The sequence below is a fragment of the Piliocolobus tephrosceles genome, chromosome 5, assembly GCF_002776525.5.
Source record: "Piliocolobus tephrosceles isolate RC106 chromosome 5, ASM277652v3, whole genome shotgun sequence".
NCBI lineage: Eukaryota > Metazoa > Chordata > Mammalia > Primates > Cercopithecidae > Piliocolobus > Piliocolobus tephrosceles.
This window is the reverse complement of record NC_045438.1, coordinates 12,160,810-12,185,085: the sequence shown is the minus strand read 5'-3', so window position 1 is coordinate 12,185,085 and position 24,276 is coordinate 12,160,810. Positions and strand designations below refer to the sequence as shown.

Sequence of the window (24,276 nt, the reverse complement as noted above, 5' to 3'; positions counted from 1 at the left end):
CATCTCAGTGTTAGGAATAAAGACAGTAAAAATGTGTGTCAAGCCCTTGTTAGCTGATGAGGTAAACGCGTGGACAACTTCTTAGGACTTCTTGGCTCTCCCCTCTGTGACCTTGCAGCCTGCCCAGTCCTTTATGCAGCTGTTCCTTATCAAAAGCAGCTATATCCCCCTGTCTGCCCATTTAAAATTGGTGGGATGAACAAAGTGCATGAAAATGTTGAAGACCAAAACCAAAATTAACTCAAATCAAAGTTAAGTACAGAGTTTATTTTTAACAAATGTCATAGCTATGTCACCTTATTACAGAATCCACAGCAGTCAGAAAATAATACAAAAAATGCTGAGGTTTGGCTTCCCTGGTAGCTGGGGACAATGTCCTCGTTTGTTTACTGTCAATTATTTCCAGCATGCTAAATCCCTACCCACGTTCCAGCCTCTAGGTGAGTCAATGCTTCACTCTGTAATCCCATCCAATTAATTATTTGTCATCACTCTCTCGATCCAAGTGACAAACCTTGAAACACGAACATAGACACCTGGCTTATTGGGACGTGCACAGCCAAGACCCCAAGAAGTAACTCCTTGTAAAATGTATTTGTCCTTCTCGAAGCAAACCAGAGGCCCTCCACTGTCACCCTATACAGAGGGAGAAAAATCCATGTGAGGGTTAGGCTGCCAGTCTTTTATTATGGTATGCCATCCTTCTATTATCTAGATGTACATTTTCCCAGTAATTGAAATCAGAAAGGGACTTACGAGCATATTACTCGAGCATCTGCAGTGCTTAAGTACTTAGCAAAATCTGTTCAGCAAAACCACACCACTTAGTTTCTCCTGGGGATAAAAAACCCCTTGTGAATCCTGCACACATCTCTCCCTATGTTGGTGTTTCCTTTAGACTGGCCTAGCCTGGGCATCACTGTAAAGTGTGTGCAGTTGGTCTCTGTCCTGTACCCTCCACCTCCTTCCCTACCAGAAAAGTCACCACTTTTGTCCCTGGCCACAAGCACACTCCAGGAGGGTGAGTGGCCTGAGGCAGTTATGGCACTTAAAACTCCCTTGCTACAGATCTGGAACTCAAGCCCCAAGACATCCCCTTAGATTATCTGAATACGCATTCAAGGACAGATCTAGGGAGTTTCTGAGCAACACTTAGGAGTCTTTGGTGGAAAAATCCTTGAATTTGCCACCTGGGGAATGAAGTCTAAGGGGCTGAGACCGAGACGGGAGAGCACAAGACTAACTTTGGTCTCTTGATCTTTTCTTACCTGGCAACTGTCAGTGCCTCCGGCCAGATGCCCAGCACACAGCTCAGTGGATTTGACTCTTCCATTCAGAAACTCATAGCGATTGCACACTTTATTCTCAATCACGGGGAGCTGGGCTTCCTTGAGAAGGCCAACCCCAAAGGAACCTGTTTCTATAAAGATGAAAGAAATGGTTACTGCACCCAAAACATATTCAGGAGGAAATTCCAGAGAACAGAGCAGCAGCGCTGGACCTCCTGTCTGTTTGTGAGGCTGCAGAACACAAGGCAGCAACCAATGCCGCTGAAGTCTCTGACCCTGCAGAGTGTAAACATCACATATGATTCTCTGTTCCTGAGACCTGGATTTAACAATCTGGGCTTTGTCATGGTGGTTTGGAGTTGATTGTTGTTGCTCTACTTTTTGCTTGTACAACTATAAAGAATAAAGTTTAAAATGTAGAGTCTGAAAAATGCAATTGCTATTTTATATATTCTTTTTTCAGAACTTTTAATATGCTTCTTTTACTAATTACATCATAACACAAAATTTCACATATTTATTTTTTCACTCAACATTGTATCATGAGTTTCGTATAATTCTACAATCTTCATAACTAATATGTTAATGGGGAGCTACTGCTTAATGAGCATGAGGTTTCCTTTGGGGATGAGGAAAATGTTCTGGAAATACAATGATGGTTGCACACCATTGTGAATGTACTAAATGCCATTCAATGGTACCTTCCAAAAGGGTTAAAATAGTAAACCTTACGTTTTGTATATTTTATTGCAATAAAAAGAATACTCATCATTTACCAAGAATTAACCTTTCCAGGCACAAGCTTATAATATGTTGTATCTCAATTAATCCTCGCAACAGTCCTATGAAATAGGCATTTTTATCATTTCTGTTCTACAGTTAAGGAAACTGAGGCATAAGGAGGTTGTGTAGTTCAGCTTGAGCCTGGGTCTGTGGAGTCACTGCCCTAATGCTTCCTCCCCATGCACATTGGTCCCACTCTTGCTTCCAACCTTCCACATGTTTGTTCATAAAGTTCATTCTTATTCCTTAATATTTTCTGAGCCTAAGTTCCCATAAATTACATAGACGTATTTCTGTCTCCCAATAACGTTGCCAAATTATTTGTAAAAGGGTATGACGGTGTACCGTGTCACTAGAAAGCAATCACTTCACCTCACTTGTATGAGTGTTCAGTTTTTAAAATATTAGCTAATCAAATAGGTTGAAATTGTCATGATTCATTTTCCAATTTATACTTCTTTGACAATTAGGGAGAGTGAACATTCTAATTGTATTTCTGCCTTTGTGGAAAACTGCTTTATTTTCTTTGCCAAATTGAAATAGAATGTCTGCAAAATTGCCAGAGAAAATGTCGTTTTTCCAGATAGACATGCCCAGGGATGTGTCAGTGTTCTCATAAATAATCCAGTTTTCTAATTTTGCAAGCCCACGTTTCATTGAAATTTTGCAAAACTCTTTGCTTTGCGAGCATGACACAGGCAAGAACCGAGGCACTCTCTCTTTCTTTCCCCAGAGCCTTTGACTGCATTTAGATCATTGTCTCGGGTTCAGAAAACTGACACTGATTCTGGAGTTTACATGAGCTGCATGGAAGAGGCTCATCCCAGCGCCTCGCTCCAGAGCCCAGTTCAGCCCTATCTGGGCAGAGCTGCAGGGAGGAAGCTCCTCTTGACTACCAAGCACTGGGCAGTGGGTACATCACCTGGACTGTGTAGATGTGTGAGGGAGCACCCTTCTCAAAATATTTTACTGAAAATTAAGTTAGGTGTCACTGCTCTGGGATCTGCTCTCTGAGCAAGGCAAACACCCTGATAAGGGGGAAAACCCACCATGAGTTGCAGGGAAATTGATGCAGTCTGTGGGTTGGTGCTGCCTTCCAGTGGTAGATGTAGAGATGGCACCTCTGAGGGCCGGAAGGCCACAGGTGACCTGAGGATTGAAGCCCTCCCTGATGGGGCCTTGGGGAGAGGGCAACAGGGAAAGTCCAGCATCAGGATCAGCTCAGTGATTGCAGATGATGGTTGACCTGGAAAAACCCCTTGGCCTCAACACCTCCAAACTCTGCGTTTGGAATATCCAAGTCAGGGAACATCTGGAAACGCGAAGGGAAGAGCAGGAGAATTTTAACCTTCCTCTGAGAAGCTGAGAACACCCACTGATTCAATGTCATTATTGACATGTAGAAAATTGATGAACAGGCCTGAGTTATGTTTTGTGACTCATCCTGGTGGTTGGTGGTGGGACTGAAGAAACAGTGGGCTCTGAGCTCAAGACCCAGCTACAAACTGGTTATGTGATATCTATTGATAATGATAGTGACGATGGTGGTGGTGGTGGTCATGATGGTGGTGGCGGTGGTGGAATGGTGGTGATGATGAGGGTTGTGAAGAGGGTGGTAGTGATGGTGGTGGTAATGATAATTGTGCTGGTGGCGAAATGATGGTGATGGTGGTGGGTGGTGATGATCATAGAGGTGGCAGTGGTGGTGATGGCGATGGTGATGGTAGTGGTGGTGGTAATGATAATGCTAATGGTGGTAGTGATCATAATGACTATCAAGTTGATAGTGGTGGTGGTGATGGTGGTGATGGTGGTGGTGATGATAATGGTGATGGTGGTGGAATGATGATGATGATGGTTGATAATGATGGTGATGGTGATGCTGATAGCAGTAATGATGGTGGTGCTGGTGGTGGTGGTGGTGATAGTGATGGTAATGTTAACGGTGATGGTGGTGGAATAATGACAGTGATGGTAGTGGTAGTGATGATGATGGTGGTGGTAGTGGTAGTGATGATGATGGTGGTGGTGACGATAGTGATGATGGTGGTGGTGATGATGGTGATGATGTTGAGGGTGACAATGGTGATAGTGGTGGTAATGATAATTGTGATGGTGGTGGTGGTGGTGGTGATGTTTGAGGGGATGATGATCGTAGTTGTGGTTGCAATATGGATGGTGATGATGGTGATGATGATAAGGCATAATCTTAATCCTCACAGTGACCTTATATGTTGGTACAGGTGAGAAAACTGAGGCTAAAAGAGATTAACTAACTGCTCAGTCTCACAAGGAAGATGGGAGAGCCAGAACTCACACACAGATCTTTATGATTTTAGTTTCGTGCTTTCATCAGTTGAGGAATTGTAGAGGATCTGTTTGCTTTTTGGTTGCCCAGCAGCCTATCACACTATATCCTATAATCCTGTTGAGGGAACTACCCTTTGTTCCCATCTTGGTATGAGTGTGGTCCTGTGTCCACCTCCAGCATGGAACAGCTGATGTAAGTTGGAGTTAATCAGTGACGGGTTTAAGGCCAGGCTGGTGACACAAGTTTGACCTCTCAGAGCTGGAAAACTATTGTTTGTCTAATGGGGAGAGTGGCCTTATTTCTTTTCTGGCAGAGCCAGAGCCACCACAGCATCTGCAGCCACGAGAATATCACCTTTGTGCCCAAGAATAATGCCTATTCCATGGCTGGACAGGGCCTGGAGCCATGATGTGAGCCTGCAGAATTTTCAGTTCACTAAGAATTTCCCTTTTTTGCTTAATCCAACTTAAGTTGGATTTTCTGTCACTTGCAAGAAAGAGTCATGTTAGATACAACTCTATTCCATATTATTATCAGGAGCTGCCATGATGGAGTGCTTAACATGTGCTCGGTGCTTGATGCACTTTCTTATTGTTTCTCCCCCAACAGCCCTGCAGCCCTCATTTCAGCTGAGGAAACAATCAACGAGAGCCCATGACTTTTCTTTCTTTCTCTCTTCCTCCTCTCTTCTCCTCTCTCTTCTCCTCTCCTCTCCTCTCCTCTCCTCTCCTCTCCTCTCCTCTCCTCTCTCCTTCCTTCCCTCCCTCCCTCCCTCCCTCCCTCTCTCTCTCTCTCTTTTTCTTTCTTTCTTTCTTTCTTTCTTTCTTTCTTTCTTTCTTTCTTTCTTTCTTTCTTTCTTTCTTTCTTTCTTTTCTTCTTTCCTTTCTTTCTTATTCTATTGACATGCAGTCTCACTCTGTCACCCAGCCTGGAGTGCAGTGGCACAATCTCGGCTCACTGCAGCCTCCACCTCCCAGGTTCATGCGATTCTCCTGCCTCAGCCTCCTGAGTAGCTGGGATTACAGGGGTGTGCCACCACACCCGGCCAATTTTTGTATTTTTAGTAGAGGCGGGGTTTCACCATGTTGGTCAGGCTGGTCTCGAGCTCCTGACCTTGTGATCTGCCCGCCTTGGCCTCCCAAAGTGCTGGGATTACAGGCTTGAGACACCATGCCCGGCCAGAGAGTTTATGACTTTTCTAAGTCCCGACAGTCAGTAAGTGGGAGCCAGGGTTCCAATTCAGGTTTGTCTGTACCATCCCACATCTTCTCTGAGCCTCAGGTTCCTCATTTGTAAACTAGGAACAATAATATCTAATTCATAGAGGTTTGCAGCATTTAAATTTTTAAAAATGTAAAACACTGGGAGCAGCCTGGCACACCCATAGGTGTTCCTCATTTGCCAAGGTTCCTTTTACTTGACCTCAATGCTCCCAGACCCAGCAGTGCAGAAAGACAGATCAAGAAATCAAGGAGGTGAAGTTTTTAAATAGTAGGAAAAACACAAAAAAAGGGAAGCCAACTTTGAAATCATCTAGACCATTCGTTTTTAAACGTTTGGTTAAACCAAAACCAAAATCAAAACCAAAACCAAAACCAAAACAAACGTTTCTTCAAATGAAAACTTATGCAAAGGCTGATGTGAAAAACACCACTTGAAAATTCTGGGTTTTTGAATGAGGGGTTACAGCTGAGTGGTACAAAGAGGTAACATGCCTAGTTCAGGTCTGTCTGGCTAGTGGCAGAATCAGAACGCATTTCCAGGTCTTCAGACTCCTAATGCCCTCACCAGCACCTCTGAGAAACTGAAGCAGGGATCCTAAGACAGTCTTAGTGTTTCAACAGCCAAGGGGGCTAGGCTGATGGATATAATTATTGTCAGGGCATACTGCAAAGAGAAGAAGGAATCCCTAAAATGTATTACAGGTGCTGATACCACATCCTGCACAAATGTTCCCTCTCTTGTTCTCACCCACAACCATCAACCAATACCAAATGTCATCCTAGACTTGGGGCCATGGGACCTGTCTGCCTCTCCCCGAGCTGTAAGCCCTCTGTTTAACACCATCCCATACATATTAGACCTACAGGTATTTGGGAAGAAGACTAGTTTAATTGTAACTTTTGTTGTTAATGTTTTGCACCATGTTTAGAAACCCAGTCTGGCTAATTTCACATGAAAAATAACCTAACACTCTTAACTTGACAGCTGGGTGAAAACCCCACTTACCTAGGGAAGCAATATGAATGCTGAAATTATGGATTAAGAGACTGAAAGATCTTTACTGGTTTTTTGCTTGTTTTAGGTGTAAGGGAAATATACAAATAAAAAATGGATCACACCCCAAAGCTTCAACACCAAAAATACCTTGCTAACATACCCCACTATGAAACCAAAGACAAGAAATCAACTACAAATAAAGACCCTGCACAAGGCTTTGGTCCTGTAAAAACATCCAAAGAACAAGTCTATTGGCTGTATTCAACCTACACTGCAGTTAAAGGAACATAAAGGCCAGAGTGCCATATGTCCTCCAAACAACCACACCAGTTCTCTATCAGGGGTTCTTAACAAGGGTGAGCTGGCTGAAATGAAAGAATGGAAATTCAGATTTTGGATAGGAATGAAGATCATCAAGATCCAGGAGGATGGCAAAATCCAATCTAAGGAAATTAAGGATCACAATAAAATGATATAGAAGCTGAAAGACAAAATCACTGTTATAAAAAAGAACCTAATGGATCTGACAGAGCTGAGAGCTAAGAAACAAACTATAAGAATTTCACAAAGCAATTCAAGTATTAATAGCAAAATAGACCAAGCTGAGGAAAGAATCTCAGAAATGGAAGACTGGCTTTCTGAAATAAGACAGTTGACAAAAATTAAGAAAAAAGAATGAAAAGGAATGAACTAAGCCTCTAAAAAAAATGGGATTATGTAAAAAGGTCAAATCTACAAATCACTGGCATTTCCGAAATGGACAGGGAGAAAGTAAACAATTTAGAAAACATTTCAGGATATCGTCCATGAAAACTTCTTCACCCTTGCTAGAGAGGCCAATAGTCAAATTTAGAAAATACAGAGAACACCTGCAAGATTCTACACAAGAAGATCATCCTCAAGACACACAATCATCAGATTTTCCAAGGTCAAAATGAAAGACAGAATGTTAAAGGCAGCTAGAGAGAAACGACAGGTCATCTACAAAGGGAACCCTATCTAGCTAACAGCATACTTCTCAGCTGAACCCCTATAAGCTAGAAAAGATTAGGGCCTATATTCAATATTCTTAAAAAATATCCAACCAAGAATTTCATATCCAGCCAAACTAAGCTTCCTAAGCAACAGAGAAATAAGATCCTTTTCAGATAAGCAAATGTTGAGGGAGTTGGTTACCATCAGTCCTGCCTTACAAGAGATCTTGAAAAGAGCACTAACTATAGAAAGATGGCTACCAGCCAATACAAAAATACTCAAATACACAGACCAATGACACTATAAAACCACCACACAAACAAGCCAGCATAACAACACAATGAGAGCATCAAACTCACACATACCAATACTAACCGTGAATGTAAATTGGCTAAATACCCAACCTAAGAGGCACAGAATGGCAAGGTGGATAAAAAGCAAGACCCAATGGTATGCTGCCTTCAAGAGACCCATCTCATATGTAATGACACCCATAGGCTCAGAATAAAGGGATGGAGGAGAATCTACCAAGCAAATGGAAATCAGAAAAAAAAGCAAGGGTTGCCATCTTAATTTCAGACAAAACAGACTTTTAAACCAATAAAGACCCAAAAAGACAAAGAAGAGCATTACATAATGGTAAAGGGTTCAATTCAACAGGAAGACCTACTATCCTAAATATATATGCACCCAACACAAGAGCAGTCAGCTTCATAAAGAAAGTTCTTAGAGACCTACAAAGAGACTTAGATGCCCACGCAATAATTGTGGGAGACTTCAGTACTCCACTGACAGTATTAGACAGATCGAGGCACAAAATTAACTAAGATATTCAGGACCTGAACTCAACATTGGACCAAATGGATCTGATAGACCTCTCTTTCCAAAAGCAACAGAATATACATTATTCTCATCACCACATGGCACATACTCTAAAAATCAACCACATAATTGACATAAAACAATTCTCAGCAAATGCAGAAGAACCAAAATCATACCAAACACACTCTCAGACCACAGCACAATGAAATAGAAGTCAAGACTAAGAAAATTACTCGAAGCCATACAATTACATGGAAATCAAACAACATGCTCCTGAATGACTTTTGGGTAAATAATGAAATTATGGCAGAAATCAGGAAGTTCTTTGAACTAATGAGAATAAAGATACAACATACCAGAATCTCTTGGATAGAGCTAAAGTAGTGTTAAGAGAGAAATTCATAGCACTAAATGCTAGCATCAAGAAGAAAGATCTCAAATTAAGAACCTAACATCACAATGGAAAACATTAGAGAAACAAGAGCAAATCAATCCCAAAGCTAGCAATGGTAAGAAATAACCAAAATCAGAGCTGAACTGAAGAAAGTCAAGACAGGAAAATTCATTCAAAAGATCAACAAGTCCAGGAGTTATTTTTTTGAAAACAGTAATAAGATAGGTAGGCTGCTAGCTAGGCTAATAAAGAAGAAAAGGGAGATAAGACCAAAATAAACACAATTAGAAATGACAAAGGGGATGTTAGCACTGGTGCCACAAAAGTAAAAATAACCATCAGAAACTACTACAAACAACTCCATGTACACAAACTAGTAAACCTAGAAGAGATGGATAAATTCCTGGACACATACAGCCTCCCAAGACTGAACCAGGAAGAAACTGATTCCTTGAAGAAACAATAATGAGCTCCAAAATTGAATCAGTAATAAATAGCCTACTAACCAACAAAAGCCCAAGACCGGATAGATTCACAGCTGAATTCTACCAGGTGTACAAAGAAGAGTTATGACCATTCCTACTGAAACCATTCAAAAAATTGAGGAGGAGGGTCTCCTCTCCAATTCATTCTATGAGGCCAGCATCATCTTGATACCAAAACCTGGCAGAGACACAAAAACAACAAAAAACTTCAGGCCAATATCCTTGATGAATATTGATGCAAAAATCCTCAACAAAATACTTGCAAGCCAAGTCCAGCAGCACATAAAAAAAGCTAATTCATCATGTTATGATCAAGTAGGCTTTATCCCCAGGATGTAAGCTTGGTTCAACAAACATAAATCAATAAATGTGATTCTCACATAAATAGAACTAAAGACAAAATCCACATAATTATTTCAATAGGTGCAGAACAGGCTTTTGACAAAATTTACCATTCTTTATGTTGAAAACTCTCAATAAACTAGGTACTGAAGGAATATATCTCAAAATAATAAGAGACATCTATGACAAGCCCACAGCCAACATCATACTAAATGGGCAAAAGCTGGAAGCATTCCCCTTGAAAACTGGCATGAGATAAGGACACCTGCTTTCACCACTCCTATTCAACATAGTATTGGAAGCCCTGGTCAGAGCAATCAGGCAAGAGAAAGAAATAAAGGGCATCCAAATAGGAAGAGAGGAAATCAAACTATCCCTATTTGCAGATGATATGATTCTATATCTAGAAAACCCCATAATCTCAGCCCAAAAGCTCCTTCAGCCGATAATCAACTTCAGCAAAGTTTCAGGATATGAAATCAATGTACAAAAATCACTAGCATCCCTATACACCAACAGAAGCCAAGCCCAGAGGCAAATCAGGAACACAGTCCCATTCACAAATGTCACAAAAAGAATAAAATACATACGAATACAGCTAACCAGAGAGGTAAAGATATCTACAATGAGAATTATAAAACACTGCTCAAAGAAATCAGAGATGACACAAATGAATGGAAAAACATCCCATGCTCATGGATTGGAAGAATCAATATCATTAAAATGGCCATACTGCCCAAAGTAATTTACAGATTCATTGTTATTCCTATCACACTGTCAGTGACATTCCTCACAGCACTATTAAAAGAAAAACTATTTTGAAAATTTATATAGAACCAAAAAGGAGCCAGAATAGCCAAGGCAATCCTAAACAAAAAGAACAAAGCTGGAGACATCACATTACCTCTCTTCAAACTACGCTTCAGGGCTACAGTAGCAAAAACAGCATGGTACTGGTAAAAACAACAACAAAAACAAACAAAAAAGACTCATAGATCAATGGAACAGAATAGAGAGCCCAGAAATAAGGCCACACACCTACGGACATCTGATTTTTGACAAAGCTGACAAAAACAAGCAATGGGAAAATAACTCCCTATTCAATAAATGGTGCTGGGGTAACTGGCTAGCCATAGGTAGAAGATGGAAACTGGACCCCTTTCCTTACACCATATACTTAAGACTTAAATGTAAAATCCAAAAGTATAAAAATCCTGGAAGACAACCTAGGCAACACCATCCTGGACATAGGAACGGGCAAAGATTTCATGAAGATGCCAAAAGCAATCTCAGCAAAGGCAAAAATTGACAAATGAGATCTAATTAAACTTAAGAGCTTCTGGACAGAAAAAGAAACTATCGAGGGAGTAAATGGAAAACCTAGAGAATGGGAAAAAATATTTGCAAACTATGCACTGAAAAAGGTCTAATATCCAGCATCTATGAGGAACTTAAAACAAATTTACAAGAAATAAAAACCATTAAAAAGTGGACAAGGGACACTAACAAACACTTTTCTAAAGAAGACATGCCTGCGGCCAACAAGCATATGAAAAAAGCTCAATATCACTGATCGTTAGAGAAACGCAAATCAAAACCACAATGAAAAATCATCTCACACCAGCCAGAATGGCTATTTCTAAAAAGTCAAAAAATAACAGATGCTGGCAAAGTTGCAGAGAAAAGAGAACACTTATAGTTGGTGGGATTGTAAATTAGTTCAACAACTGTAGAAAGCAGTATGGTGATTCTCAAAGAGCTAAAAACAGAACTAACATTCAACCCAGCAATCCTATTACTGGTGATATACCCAGAGGAATATAAATCATTCTACCTTGAAGACACATGCACATAAACGTTCACTGCAGCACTATTCACAGTAGCAAAGACATGGAATCACCTATATGCCCATCAGTGACACATGAGATAAAGAAAATGTGGTACATATACACCACGGAATACTGTATAGTCATAAAAAAGAATGAGGTAATGTCTTTTACAGGAACATGAATGGAGCTGCAGGCCATTTTTCTAGAAAATTAACACAGGAACAGAAAGCCAAATACCACATGTTCACACTTTCAAGTGGGAGCTAAATGATGAGAACTCATGGACACCAAGAAGAGAGCAACAGACACTGGGGTCTACTTGAGGGAGAAGAGTGGGAGGAGGGAGAGGAGCAGGAAATACTAAGTATTGGGTTAGTACCTAGGTGACAAAATAATCTGTACGACAAACCACTGTTTACATATACCGGAAACTTGCACATGTACCCCTGAACCTAAAATAAAAGTTAAAAATTAATTAATTAATTACAATAAAAACGTTCTGAAAACAAAGAGAGAGACTCAAAGACACCATTTTCCTCCCCTTGACCATGTGCCTTGAAGACTGATTAAGACATAGGTACCCAGGCAAAATCAGGAGTGGGTGGACCACATTCGTGGATAGGAATTTGCACAGCTTGCTCCTAAATGCTCATTTAGTCACATGGACTGTAGGTTAAAAACCTGTTCATTATGTGGGCAATGGAATTTATCTCACCTTGGGTTTCTCCCCAGCCAGTGACGAAACATTCGGTCCGGTCAGCGACCACATAATTTGGGGATGGCAGACAAGCTGGGATTACTTTGTCAGTGATGATGGCAGGACTGAAAGAAAAGCATCAGCAGTTATGTTTGACTGCTCTGCTGGCAGCTGCAACACCCACAACCAGCCATCCCTGCCTTGAGGCCCCGGAGCCCTCTGAGCTGGCACTGCCTTGCTTCACTACCACAGAGCAATGTAGAACACAGCGTTTCACCCTCACATTTGCCTGTGTTTGCCTATGGACTACACAGACATAAGGTTTCATTTGAAAGGCATCAGTTGCATGCAAGATACTGCTGGTGACCTTCACCTTTGAAAGTAGGGATGACAAAGGTGCACTTCTCATGCATATTCTGTGCACAACTGGAATCTCATGCCAAGTGCGTCCTTTCATATTAACTAAGTAGGGCATTGATCCATGCATGGAGTGTCTGACTGAGATGCCACCAAGAGGCTGTAAAATTGCAAATGCATTGTGTGCCCAGAGCAACTTGCTCCATCCTTGGATCCTCCACTTCCTCCTCAGTGAAAGTTGCTACACCATAGTTGTAAGAATCCAGTAAAATACTTGATACCAAATGAAAGAAGATTGGAAATAAGCCTCTTGCTTGAACAAAATGGTATTGTGTTCAAAGAACATTCATATACTTTAGAGTCCCAGGGACTCTCAAACATTAGAACTCTGGTTTTTAGACCTGATTCTACTTTCGTAAGTTCAAGGGGATAAAGGATTGGAAATGAGAAATGCCCTATTTTGATCAAGAATCATCATTTTCACCAACTTTGAAGCAGGCACACTTTCTGCTTCTGAGCATCATCAGAAGGCCCAGCCTATCATGCAGACGTCCTCACTCTACAGGTTCCCTGGTGGAACACTAAATGCCCTAGGCTCTTGGGGAGTGGGGATGTGGGGTGGGAACTCTAGACTTGAAATGTATCAGCCTATCAGAGAACTCCAAAACCCAAAATTTCCAAATTATTTGTTCAAACCATCAGAACACCACAGCTCTCTGAGGACCATGAGGAACCTTCTACTTGCACATTTGCTGGGTGGGGAGGACACTGGAGAGCACAAAGGAGATCAGCTACTGTTTATAAAGGCTGAGCTGGAAAGGCTCTTGTCTCCTTCTAGAGTGTCAGAGCATCCCAGGACATCACTCCTCAGTTCACAGACCCAGAGAAGTTGCCCTGGGATTGTGGCCAGGTCTAGGAGAGCAGCTCAGGCTCCTGCCCCATGCCTTCCCATCCAGGCCATGCTCATCCCTGTCCATGCTGACACCCTGTCTTCCAGAGCCGCCAGCACAGCGAGCGCCCTGCGTGCCTTGTCACCTGTCCCAAATCTGCTTCTCCTACAAAGAGCTGTTTCTTAGCTGACTCAGCTAGTATCTGGCTCCAAGCAGCACTAACTTAATAAGTGACATAAGCAAACGTATCACATTGTCAGGCTTAATGAAACAACATTTCAACAGGAAAGAGAAAATCAAATCAAAGAAGACGATAATAATAATGTAATTTGCACTTATAAATTGTATTTGTGATTTTTTTGACATTGTGAAGTTTTTTCTGTTTTGTTTTTGTTTTGGTACAGGGTCTTACTCTGTCTCCCAGGCTGGAATGCAGTGACATGATCATAACTCACTGCAGCCTCAAACTCTGGGACTCAAGTGATCCTCTTGCCTCAGCCTCCCAAGTAGCTGGGATTACAGGCATCCACACCAGACACCCAGCTCGATGTTGTGGTTTTTCAAGTGCTTTGAAATAAATAGAGTCTTATTTGATTCTCTTAAACGTATTATGATGAAAGGAGAATTGTCATCCTGGAATAACTGCATCGTTCTCTGATCATGAATGTGGATGAGCTGGTGAACATTCAGTGAGTTTTAGGGGTAACAGAGTACCTCATATTTCAATTTTTTCCACATGAGAAAACTGAGTCCTGCTGCCTTTCTCAAGAGCACAGCTAGCATGTGGCAGGGCTGGGGTTAAAGACTGATGCTGCCCCCAGAGCTCTTGAGCCTTTCATGTGATAGACAGCCCCTCCCCACTGCCATGCAGTGACCATGACCCATGAAACCCAGACATAAAGCAAATATCTTCACCAGCATAGGGTGAAGACCACAGGTGAGCGAGTACCTGCTTAGCTTTAGCAAGGCAATATCTGCTCCTAGGGGCTCCGAGAACATCTTAGATACTTCTATTTCCTGAACATGCGGTTCGAGATTCACTTCGTTGTGTGCACCCAGGATGACTTTGTAGGATGAAGGCCTTGGGGAACTAGAAAAGATGAGGATGTCAAGAGCAAAATATGGTCCGGCCCCTTCAGGTAACCTCTGTGCTGTGAACTTGATGCTGTCTCCCTGACACGCTTGGCCACTTAGAATTAGTGACTTCTGAGTGGCAAGAAGCAAAATTCATGATTTGCTCCAAACAGGCAGTTAGGGAATGTTCTCAGGCTGTTTGGGTGGAGACTGATGCCTATGGTAGTGAACAGCTCTATTCTGCAGTTTATTCAGGCCCACAAAATCATCTGTACTGTGTCTTTCCTCTGCAATTTCTCTCTAGAAACCCTTCCCTTCTCTCTTATCCGATTGCCCTGGCCTGGTCCCTAGTGTCACAGCCAGAGAAGGAAGGGAGGAAGACAGAGAAAGGAAAGGAGGAAAGGAGGGAAAAGAGGGAGGGAAAAAGTATTTAAGACAAAACCTCATGTCAATTGTCCCCTAAACATACTTCTCCAAGCAGTGGGCAGCAGTCAGCACCCACTCTGGGGATATCAAGGTGCCTCCACAGAAGTGCTTTCCAAGCCTAGAAAGAGGATTTAGTTCAAATTTTAGTCAAATCGATACTTTGTTCTGCTCCATTGTACAGAAAACATACAGAAAATGTGTCTTTCTGATACATTCACTTAATTTTGACCATGTTCATATTCCCAAAGGAAAGGACTGCAAGCCCAGCATCAGGACGGTAGTAACTTTGACCAGTGCTCCAGGAGTGGGATTTTTCAAAAGGGCCCATCTATGCCACTTTTTCCGATGCTTTGGGGAGGCACAGGCACAGCCTGTCCACAGGAAAGCAAAGCTAAGTGACTCAGCATGAAGCTCTACAGTCGTGACTTCTACCCCACAGCCCAGGACTCCAACAGAAGCCACTAGCCCAAGACCTTCCCCCGAGGTCTCTTTCATTTTTATGACAACATCTATGCAAGGTCTGATGAATCACTCTTCAAGGAGCCAGATGTGATTCTGAACAACAGTGACTCATGGGGGTCTTCTGATCTTACCTGAGAAACTTTACTGTTGAGGAATGTTTCCTGAATCACTTACTTTCTAGGGCTGTGTGGGCAGGTAATAGCTCAGAATACTGGTGTGAGCCACTTGGAACCAGATTGTAATGAAGAGGAATAGATACAGGAAGTGCATGATGACAGCATGTTGATAAGTCAGTGAGGATGTAGACCACCGCACAGTTTAGGAAGGAATGAATCTGAACTATGTGGGAGGTGAAAGCTCTGTAGAGCGGGGATTTAGTAAACGATAAAGAAAAATCAACTCAACAGCAGAGTGAAATGCAATGCGATCAGGTTTGTCGATGGCATTTCACAAATTTATGGAAAGGAGTCTCTTTACGGGAGAACAGCAATTGAGCACAGGTGTCCTGGTGTAGAAATGAGATGAGGAAGCAGAACAGGCAGGCAGATGGGCCTGTTTCCTACGCATGCTTCCTAAGAGATACCCAAGAAAACGGAACTTATGAAAGTCATGTTCCACTGAAACAATACCCAAAATGTCCCGGTTCCCTGGGATTGGACTGATCACTCTTAATTTATGGGGATCATGACCTAGAATTTTTTTATGTTTGTGAATGGATGAGTAGCCTCTGAATTGAATTCAATGATTCACAAAAGTGTCCAAAGAAAAACAATCTGTGCCTGTGATAGACTGTAGATAATTTTGTCCTTGCTCTCCCAACCCAGAAAGTGTCACATTTCTAAAAACTTCCCTCTCTTTTCATCTGACAGTGAGACAATGGATATTCATAGAAACCCTCGGAGCATCTTCAATATTTTCCAGCAATATTGGAACTTGGTGTAAATCACTGTGCCTACAGATTTTGATGGAGCTGCCCAGATCAAGAAAAAGACAGCAATTTTGGCCATTTTCACAGTAGAGAACCTATAAAAATATATATATATTTTAATATATATTATATATATATATATATTTCAATTTTTGTAGCTTTTTTCCCCCTTCAGAAAACTTAGGGGCAGGTACTGATGCCTTAGCTGTGTGGGTTTTGTGTAAATGTAGAAGGGTTTTACAGGGCTTACGTGGAGGGACAGTATAAATCATTTCTAGGCCTGTTCTTACCTTGTTCTAAGACTGATTTGCCAGGGCCAGGAATGTGCGTAGGCCACACACCCCCCTACAATCCTTCCAGAACATTTCTTCGGCTCCACTTGAGGCTTCCCACAATCAAATGGAGCGGATGCTGTGGCACAAGGTGGGCGAGAAATCCCATTTGAGACAAGGTAGCAATTTTGTGGTGTAAATCGAGACAAATTCCAAGCCCTGAGTTTTTGACATCTCAAAGGCCAAACTAAATAGTAAAATCATAAGCATCTTTTGGAATATTTTCTCTAAGTTTCAAAAGTGGTAGTAGACAACACAGGATCCTCTCTTTTCAAGAAAATAAAAGCACTTTATAATTATTTTGTTGGATAAGTGATCAAACAAATTGGTATAGTTTAGCATCAGAATGAGATCTTTTCTGAGAAGACCTTGATTGGGACAAAGGGTTATTTGTCATTGTTATTCTGACTCCATGCAGTATGTTTAGAACACGATGTCATCCTTCCCAAATTCATCATCATCACCATCACCATCTAAACCATGTAAAGTTTACTAAAAACCATAATTGTCATCACTGCTGAAAGGCACAAAGTTTTCATTTTCCATGTGAGTCTCTCTCTCTCTCTCTCTCTCTCTGTGTGTGTGTGTGTGTGTGTGTGTGATTGTATGTAGCAAGGATTACTGTCCTAAGTTGAAATGTTGCCTTCTCTCAGCCAGCTTCAGGACAGCTCCTCTGGGGAGCCTCCCATGACTAACCGACGGCCGTGGGGATGACTTCAATACATGTGCCTTTATTCTTCTTTTCCTCTTCCCTGCCTTCTCTCTGCAGCCAGCCCACAAGGTCTCTGGAGGTAGGGACAGTGTCCCATTTTTGGTGTCATCCACCAATGCCTACAAAAGTGCAGGGGCTACAGAGGGTGTTCAAAAATGCTTCTCTGTTGTCTCCAGCCCTTCAAGATCTTCAAAAATATAAATGTTAATATTGTTAATAATTATTCATAAATTATTAATAACAACTGTAAGAGGAAATTTCTTCCCAACCAACCAGAGATTCTACGCTCTAGTGAATCTGGAACCTGGATTTTCCAAATAACTTTACATTTGCCATGGGCTGTTCTGAGAATCTGTCTGTGGAAGACTTTTTAAAAAAAGAAGCAAGGTGTAGAATGCAATCATCTTCTCTAGTGCTGAGCTCAATTTCTGCTAGTGCTAGTATGCCTTACATACAGTAGACATGCATCGCTGTACTAAAAGAGTAACTACAGAAATAATGGTACCCCTGCTCCTACTGTTAAAAGCAAAACTGAACGTTTCTATTTATTTTTACTTATTTGTTATTTGTACTGTATATGTTGGTGGAAAGGAAATAGTTATTAAAATCATTGACCACCAGAGGTTCTAGCTTTCTCAAGTACAAGTCAGATCTGAATAAACCACATCCTTCTTTGTGAAACAGTCCTCAGCATTTCCAAGTGTCTGGTGGGAACCTTTCTCACCAGGCTTGGGGTTAACCTCACTTGTCTCACATCAAGGTAAGGTGGGGGACCTCACGGTCCTTTGGGAAAAATCTTGTTCCCATTCTTTTTTTTTTATTATTATACTTTAAGTTCTAGGGTACATGTGCATAACGTGCAGGTTTGTTACATATGTATACTTGTGCCATGTTGGTATGCTGCACCCATCAACTTGTCAGCACCCATCAACTCGTCCTTTATTGTTCCCATTCTTCCTTCTTTCTTCAGTCTCTAAGAACCTGATTCTTGTACATCCTCAGTGTGGGTGAGGACACCAGAATCGCACTAGGGAAGCTACTGCACCTCCCTTCCATGGGAGTCAAAGGTGCATGAGTCCCAGGCACGGTAGTGGGGTCTGAGGCAAGAAAGTCAGTCTGGGCTCAACTTCAAGGCAGCCTGTCAAGGATAGAGAGCCCGGGCAGTGAGAGGCAGTGGCGTGTACCAGATGGGGCCAGAAGTGGAGAACTGGAACTGACCACATGGAGGGACTTTGAGGTAGAGGAGCAACCAAGATGCTTCGGCAGAACAGACAAAAGCACCCACTCGAGGAAAAAGTCAGTTATTAACTCACACTAAATCCACAGAACACAATGCCGCATTACAATAATACTGGCCAAGTAGAATCTTTCCTATCATCCTAACCCCTGCTTCCTCCCTCTTGCTTTCCCTAGGAGTGGTCCAAATGTGATGATGGGCAGTGTGGCTCTCATGGTCTTCATCACTGCCTTGTACCACCTCCCCAGGCAATCTTGGGATGCTGGTCTTCAGTGGACTTGGAGGCCAGGCTCCTTCCCCCAGCTCAAGGTCCCTCCACATGGCAGACCCAACCACAAGCAACCAAATTATGCATAGGAGAAGTCCAGGGTGGCTTTCTGTAACTAAGACAAATTGATTGGTCAGCAGAATATTAAATATGGGACAATTCCAAGTAGCTTCCTTTTTTTTTTTTTTTTCCCAGAACTACCCATGGATTTGTTATTCCAATAGTTTAAGGACTAATGTCAACTCCCTTCCCCCTGATCCAAACCTCATACTCCCAATAAAAGTCTCAGAACAATGAGGAAGGAACCCAAAAAGCAGTCTCTAAGCTATGTCACTAATGTGACCTGTGAGTAGTAAACTTATGAGAAAGGCCATCTGGGGCTAAAGAGCTGCACTACCTTTCACTAATTCCTAGGATGGCCATCTGAGGTTTACAATATGCATTACATGCTTACCTGTTTCCTGCTGTTTGTATTTTCTTTCTTCTCAGTGGAAGGGGTAAGTTTTTTTGTTTTAGTTTTTCGTTTTTTTGAGACAGAATCTCACTCTGTGGCCCAGCCTGGAGTGCACTGGTGTGATCTGGGCTCACTGCAAGCTCTGCCTCCCAGGTTCACACCATTCTCCTGCCTCAGCCTCTGGAGTAGATGGGACTACAGGCGCCCGCTGCCGTGCCGGGCTAATTTTTTGTGTTTTTACTAGAGGCGGGGTTTCACCATGTTAGCCAGGATGGTCTCGATCTCCTGACCTCATGATCCGCCTGCCTCGGCCTCCCAAAGTGCTGGGATTACAGGCGTGAGCTACCATGCCTGGCCAGAAGGGGAAACTTTTTCATCTGAATGACTCTAAATGTTTCATGCATCCCACGCTAGACATGGCAGCATTCAGTGGGACCATCCTGAGGCTGACTAGATTACCTCTAAGCTTGCTCTTTGGGAGTTTTACATTTATTTTATTTATGTGTGTCTGGGGCGATGGGTGGGTGTTTCCCTAACAAATGTGGGCAGTAGTAGGACAGGTTCAAGATACCCGTGATGAAGAGTGGGGTCTGGTGGAGAGGGCAGCCATCTCCTCCCGAGAACCACTCTGCTCAGAAGCCCTTTTCCTTTTTTGTTGCAAATCCATGTTAAGGAAGCAGTTTCCTTACCAAAAAGAAGGCAACCTACCACACTGAGGGACATCACAGTAGTCGTAAAGTTTTCTTGGATTTGTCGTGTAGCACCAGGGACCACCTACATCACCATCAGGGTTACGGCAGTACTGAAAACAAGAAGGCATGTAAGCTCCAGCTCACGTGGGGCAGGAGAGGGAGAAGGTGTTCTGAGGCTCATGCATTTCATGTCTATCCTTAGAAGACATAAGGCAGTGTTTCTTTTCCCTTCCTTCCTTTTTTCTTTTTCTTTTTTTTTTTTTTGAGATGGAGTCTCGCTCTTGTCATCCAGGCTGGAGCGCTCAGTGGCACAATCTCAGCTCACTGCAACCTCCACCTCCTGGGTTCAAGCGATTCTTCTGCTTCAGCCTCCTGAGTAGCTGCAACTGCAGGTGCGCGCCACCATGGCTGGCTAATTTTTTTTTTTGTATTTTTAGTAGAGACGAGGTTTCACCATTTTGGCCAGGCTAGTCTCGAACTCCTGACCTCAGGTGTTCCACTTGCCTCAGCCTCCCAAAGTGTAGGGATTACAGGTGTGAACCACCACGTCCGGCCTCTTCTTCCTTCCTTTCTATTATTATTATTATTGTTATTGTATTTTTTTGGCAAAGTTATTTTTTGAATGCTCTAAAGCCATCCGTCCTGTGCCCCTGTTCAAAAGGAGTTATGAGGCCACACCCCTGGACAGGGAGTGGTGACCCTGAGAGGTCTTTGGGGACTGGGTCTCCCCTTCAGGTGCCTGACCCAGTGGAAGTCTTAGAGCCCCAGCACCGAAGGACAGTGGGACATCATTGATGTGCATTGTCCGTGGGGGGCTCTGTGCTCTCCTGCCCGACGAAGCCTGTTTTCTGTTGATTCAGAAACATTTATTTCCATGCATTGTGCACCCTCTATGGGGCAAGACACAGAAAGGCAGTGTTGTCCTTCCCTTCATATGATACTGTGATAGAATAAGAAATGTGTATTTGGTCTCTGCCCCCCCAGTTCCTGACACAGAGCTCCTAAATCCCTTGGAGGTTCCTGAGTGAAGGGAACATCTTTTGTTCGAATGAAGCAACTCTTGGTGGGTTCCTGGATAGTCTTAGGATGGGGTTGGTTGCCAAGGGAATCAACCATGTGATTGGAGGGTTAGAACCGTTCAGCCTCCCACGTCCAACCTCCAGGGAGGGAAGAGGAGCTGAAGGTGAGCTGGTCTCCAATGGCCAATGATGTATTCAACTGTGCCTCTGTAATGAAGCCTCCATAAAATCCCAGCAAGACTGCACTTGGAGAGCTTCTGGGTTGCTGAACACTTGGGGTACCAGGGGCTTGTGCACTGGAAAGGGCATGGAAGCTCTGAGCTCCTTCTTACATGCCTTGCCCCGTGCATCTCTTCTGTCTGGCTGTTCACTGGGATCCTTTGTAATATCTTTTATAATAAATGGGTAAATAAAAGTAACGTGTTCCCCTGAGTTCTCTGAGCCACTCCAGCAAAGTAATCAAACCCAAGGAGGGTCATGTAGAAAAACAGATTTTTTTTTTTTTTTTTTTGAAGACGGACTCTCGCTCTGTCGCCCAGGCTGGAGTGCAGTGGCCAGATCTCAGCTCACTGCAAGCTCCGCCTCCCGGGTTTACGCCATTCTCCTGCCTCAGCCTCCCAAGTAGCTAGGATTACAGGTGCCCGCCACCTTGCCCGGCTAGTTTTTTGTATTTTTTAGTAGAGGGGTTTCACTGTGTTAGCCAGGATGGTCTCGATCTCCTGACCTCATGATCTGCCCGTCTCGGCCTCCCAAAGTGCTGAGATTACAGACTTGAGCCACTGCGCCCGGCCTAGAAAAACAGATTTTTATCCAGTTGGGCAGAAATACAGGTCACAGACTGGAGCTTGGGATTGGCATCTGCAGTGGGGCAGTCTTGTGAGACTGAGCCTTAACTTATGGGATCTGACACTGTCTCCAGATACAGTGTCAGGACTGAGTTCCATTGTAGGACACCCAGCTGGTATCTGCTGGAGACTCGCTTGGGGTGTGAGGAGAAATCACACCCATCTGGTGTGAGAAGTGTTATGTCACATGGGTGTGACATGGGGGAACCTAGGCACTTTGGTTTTCCTTATATCTCAGTCTTCCCTATACACAGGCCCCAAAGTAAACCATCGCAGGGAATGCACGAGGCTAAGGGAAGTCCCATGGTGACCTGATGGCCCATCCAAATGTTTTCTAGAAAAATCTGACTTAAACTTCATAAAGGGCATCTTTGATTACCGGAGCCTAGCATACAAACACTAGAAACTAGAAACAGTGCCCAATAATGGAAACTTTAAAGAAATGTCACTAAAGGGAAGAGGCCTGAGAACCCTCACGTGCGTGGAGGTTTCCTGGCCTGTGCTGCCTGTACTTTCTATACTGAGGCTGATTATATTCTAGCTTAGGCCCCTGATGCCTTTCCAATATTTTCTTCTGCCCCCTCTCCCCGCTTACAAAAAAGAGCAGTCCAGGCAGATTTTCTGTAATGCAGAACCAATTCTGTTTGCAAAGATTGGTGAGCAAAAGGCAAAAGAGTCCAAATCAAAGTGGCTTACGTTTTTTTCCAGACCTGCCCGTGGATTTGTCTCTGGAGTGAAAATGCTGTGTCTGTGGGGCTTCTGGGCGGCCCATTCCTGGCATGGCGTCCCAGTAACAGTGGTTGCCTTCTTGCCTCGGTATCCTTTCCCATTCCCAAACATACAGTCTGTACAGGGGGAAAGAATGGATGCTTATGAACAGCCGCACAGACCCAGGATGATATGGAATCCATACAGTCATGTCAGATTTCTCTAGGATGACAGAATCAGGGGCCACATTCCTCAGAAACTGCAGTGCTGAAGACTGCAATGAACACTGCCCACCTTAAGAAATTACTGGAGATGCTTATCGGCTTGGAAAGAATCACAAATATGGCAGCATGATAGAATAGGAATTTGGACTGGGACACTGAGATAACCCATTTTAGAACAAGGTGAGTGGTTAAGTTGAACACCCTGGAGGGTTTGCACCTGTCCTAAAGGCACAGCCCACTCACGTTGTGCCAAAAGTCACACCTCTGCCTCCTCCAGAGAGTGCACTGAGGCTTCCTTCCACATGGCCAGACCCTCTAAAAACATTTGATTTCCCACGTAGCATGGAAGGCTTCTGCATCAGTGAGATTTTCCATGGTTTTTCATCCCAGCGTCCAAGTGTGTAGATGCCTAGCCACAGATTTCTTACCTTCCTCGGAAGGAGTCTCTGCATCTGGAAGTTGGGCCACAGGCGGAGGTGCTGCAACACTCCCTTCTGTTCCTGAGCATTTTTTCAGGTTGCAGTACTCCCACCTGACGCTGGGGTCTGTGGTAAAACACCAGGGGCCTTTATCAGCATCTGGATTCCTGCAGTAGTTCATTGTCAGGCCACTGGAAATTCCAAAACAATAGAGGTCACAAGAGGTGGGAGAATATTCAGGGGCACCCAGCACCCTCTACGTTTTGTTCTAACAAAGTGTTAACAAGTGGCTCTGAAATATTCCCATTATAGGTGCAATAATGTTGTACCAAGCACAAATGGTCCTCAACTTCTGACCAACTGTGTACATTTCAAAGACAGATTTTAATTTTTATTTAAAAAATCAAAAGTAGCATATGCTCCATATTAAAAACTCAGATCATACATGAATCTGTAAATAAAAGGATCAGAGTATCCTCCTCCCACCTTCTGCCAAATACATTTCTCAGGAATAACAGGTGCAGATTTTAAAGTGTATATTTTATATTTTTATGCACATAAAAATGTATCTCTAACTGTCTAGCTCTCTGTATTTCTCTCTGTAGGACTATACTGTGACGTGCATTGGAACTAAAATCTGTTTCTCCAAGGAGGAAATGACATCCGAGATGGTATCATTCCCGGGCCAGTCACCTTACTCTCATAGTGTAACTAAAGTACTCATAGTGTAACTAAAGGGCTCTACTTTTACTATGAAAAAAAACCATGACAATAATGTTACTGTCAATACCGTGTCAGGTGCGTCAAGTGGGTTTGTTTCTGCAAGACTTATCAAAGCCGCCCTGGGAAACTAGCTCCCAGGCAAGATGCCATTTCTTTAGGGTGGGTTCCTGGGCAGGACCTCCTCTCCTGCTCTCAGTCCATCCTCTGCTGGCCACAGCCGCTCCGGGTCTGAGGGAATGGGGGATGAGTCGAAAGAACAGTGGGACTCAAGACATAAAGGGAGACTGCTGGGTAGACTATGGGATCTGAAGAGGTTGGGCAGCTACGGAGGAGTCCGAAAACAAGGGAGTAAGAGGCAA

The 24,276-nt window shown here is 43.1% G+C and overlaps 1 protein-coding gene across 1 annotated transcript in view; it reads right to left on the bottom strand.

The window, feature by feature from the left end:
* Window positions 1–248: 248 nt before the first annotated feature.
* The window catches only part of LOC111550287 (plasminogen), a 59,458-nt gene continuing 35,430 nt past the window's right edge, over window positions 249–24,276 (bottom strand). The window contains exons 11-19 of the mRNA XM_023223618.2: window positions 23,204–23,385; window positions 22,540–22,688; window positions 19,996–20,089; window positions 16,575–16,695; window positions 14,938–15,012; window positions 14,344–14,484; window positions 12,166–12,272; window positions 1,269–1,414; window positions 249–636 (exon numbers count right to left, since the gene is read on the bottom strand). Coding sequence (XP_023079386.1) covers window positions 475–636; window positions 1,269–1,414; window positions 12,166–12,272; window positions 14,344–14,484; window positions 14,938–15,012; window positions 16,575–16,695; window positions 19,996–20,089; window positions 22,540–22,688; window positions 23,204–23,385 — 1,177 coding nt within the window. The 3' untranslated portion in view covers window positions 249–474. The remainder of the gene's footprint in view (window positions 637–1,268; window positions 1,415–12,165; window positions 12,273–14,343; window positions 14,485–14,937; window positions 15,013–16,574; window positions 16,696–19,995; window positions 20,090–22,539; window positions 22,689–23,203; window positions 23,386–24,276) is intronic.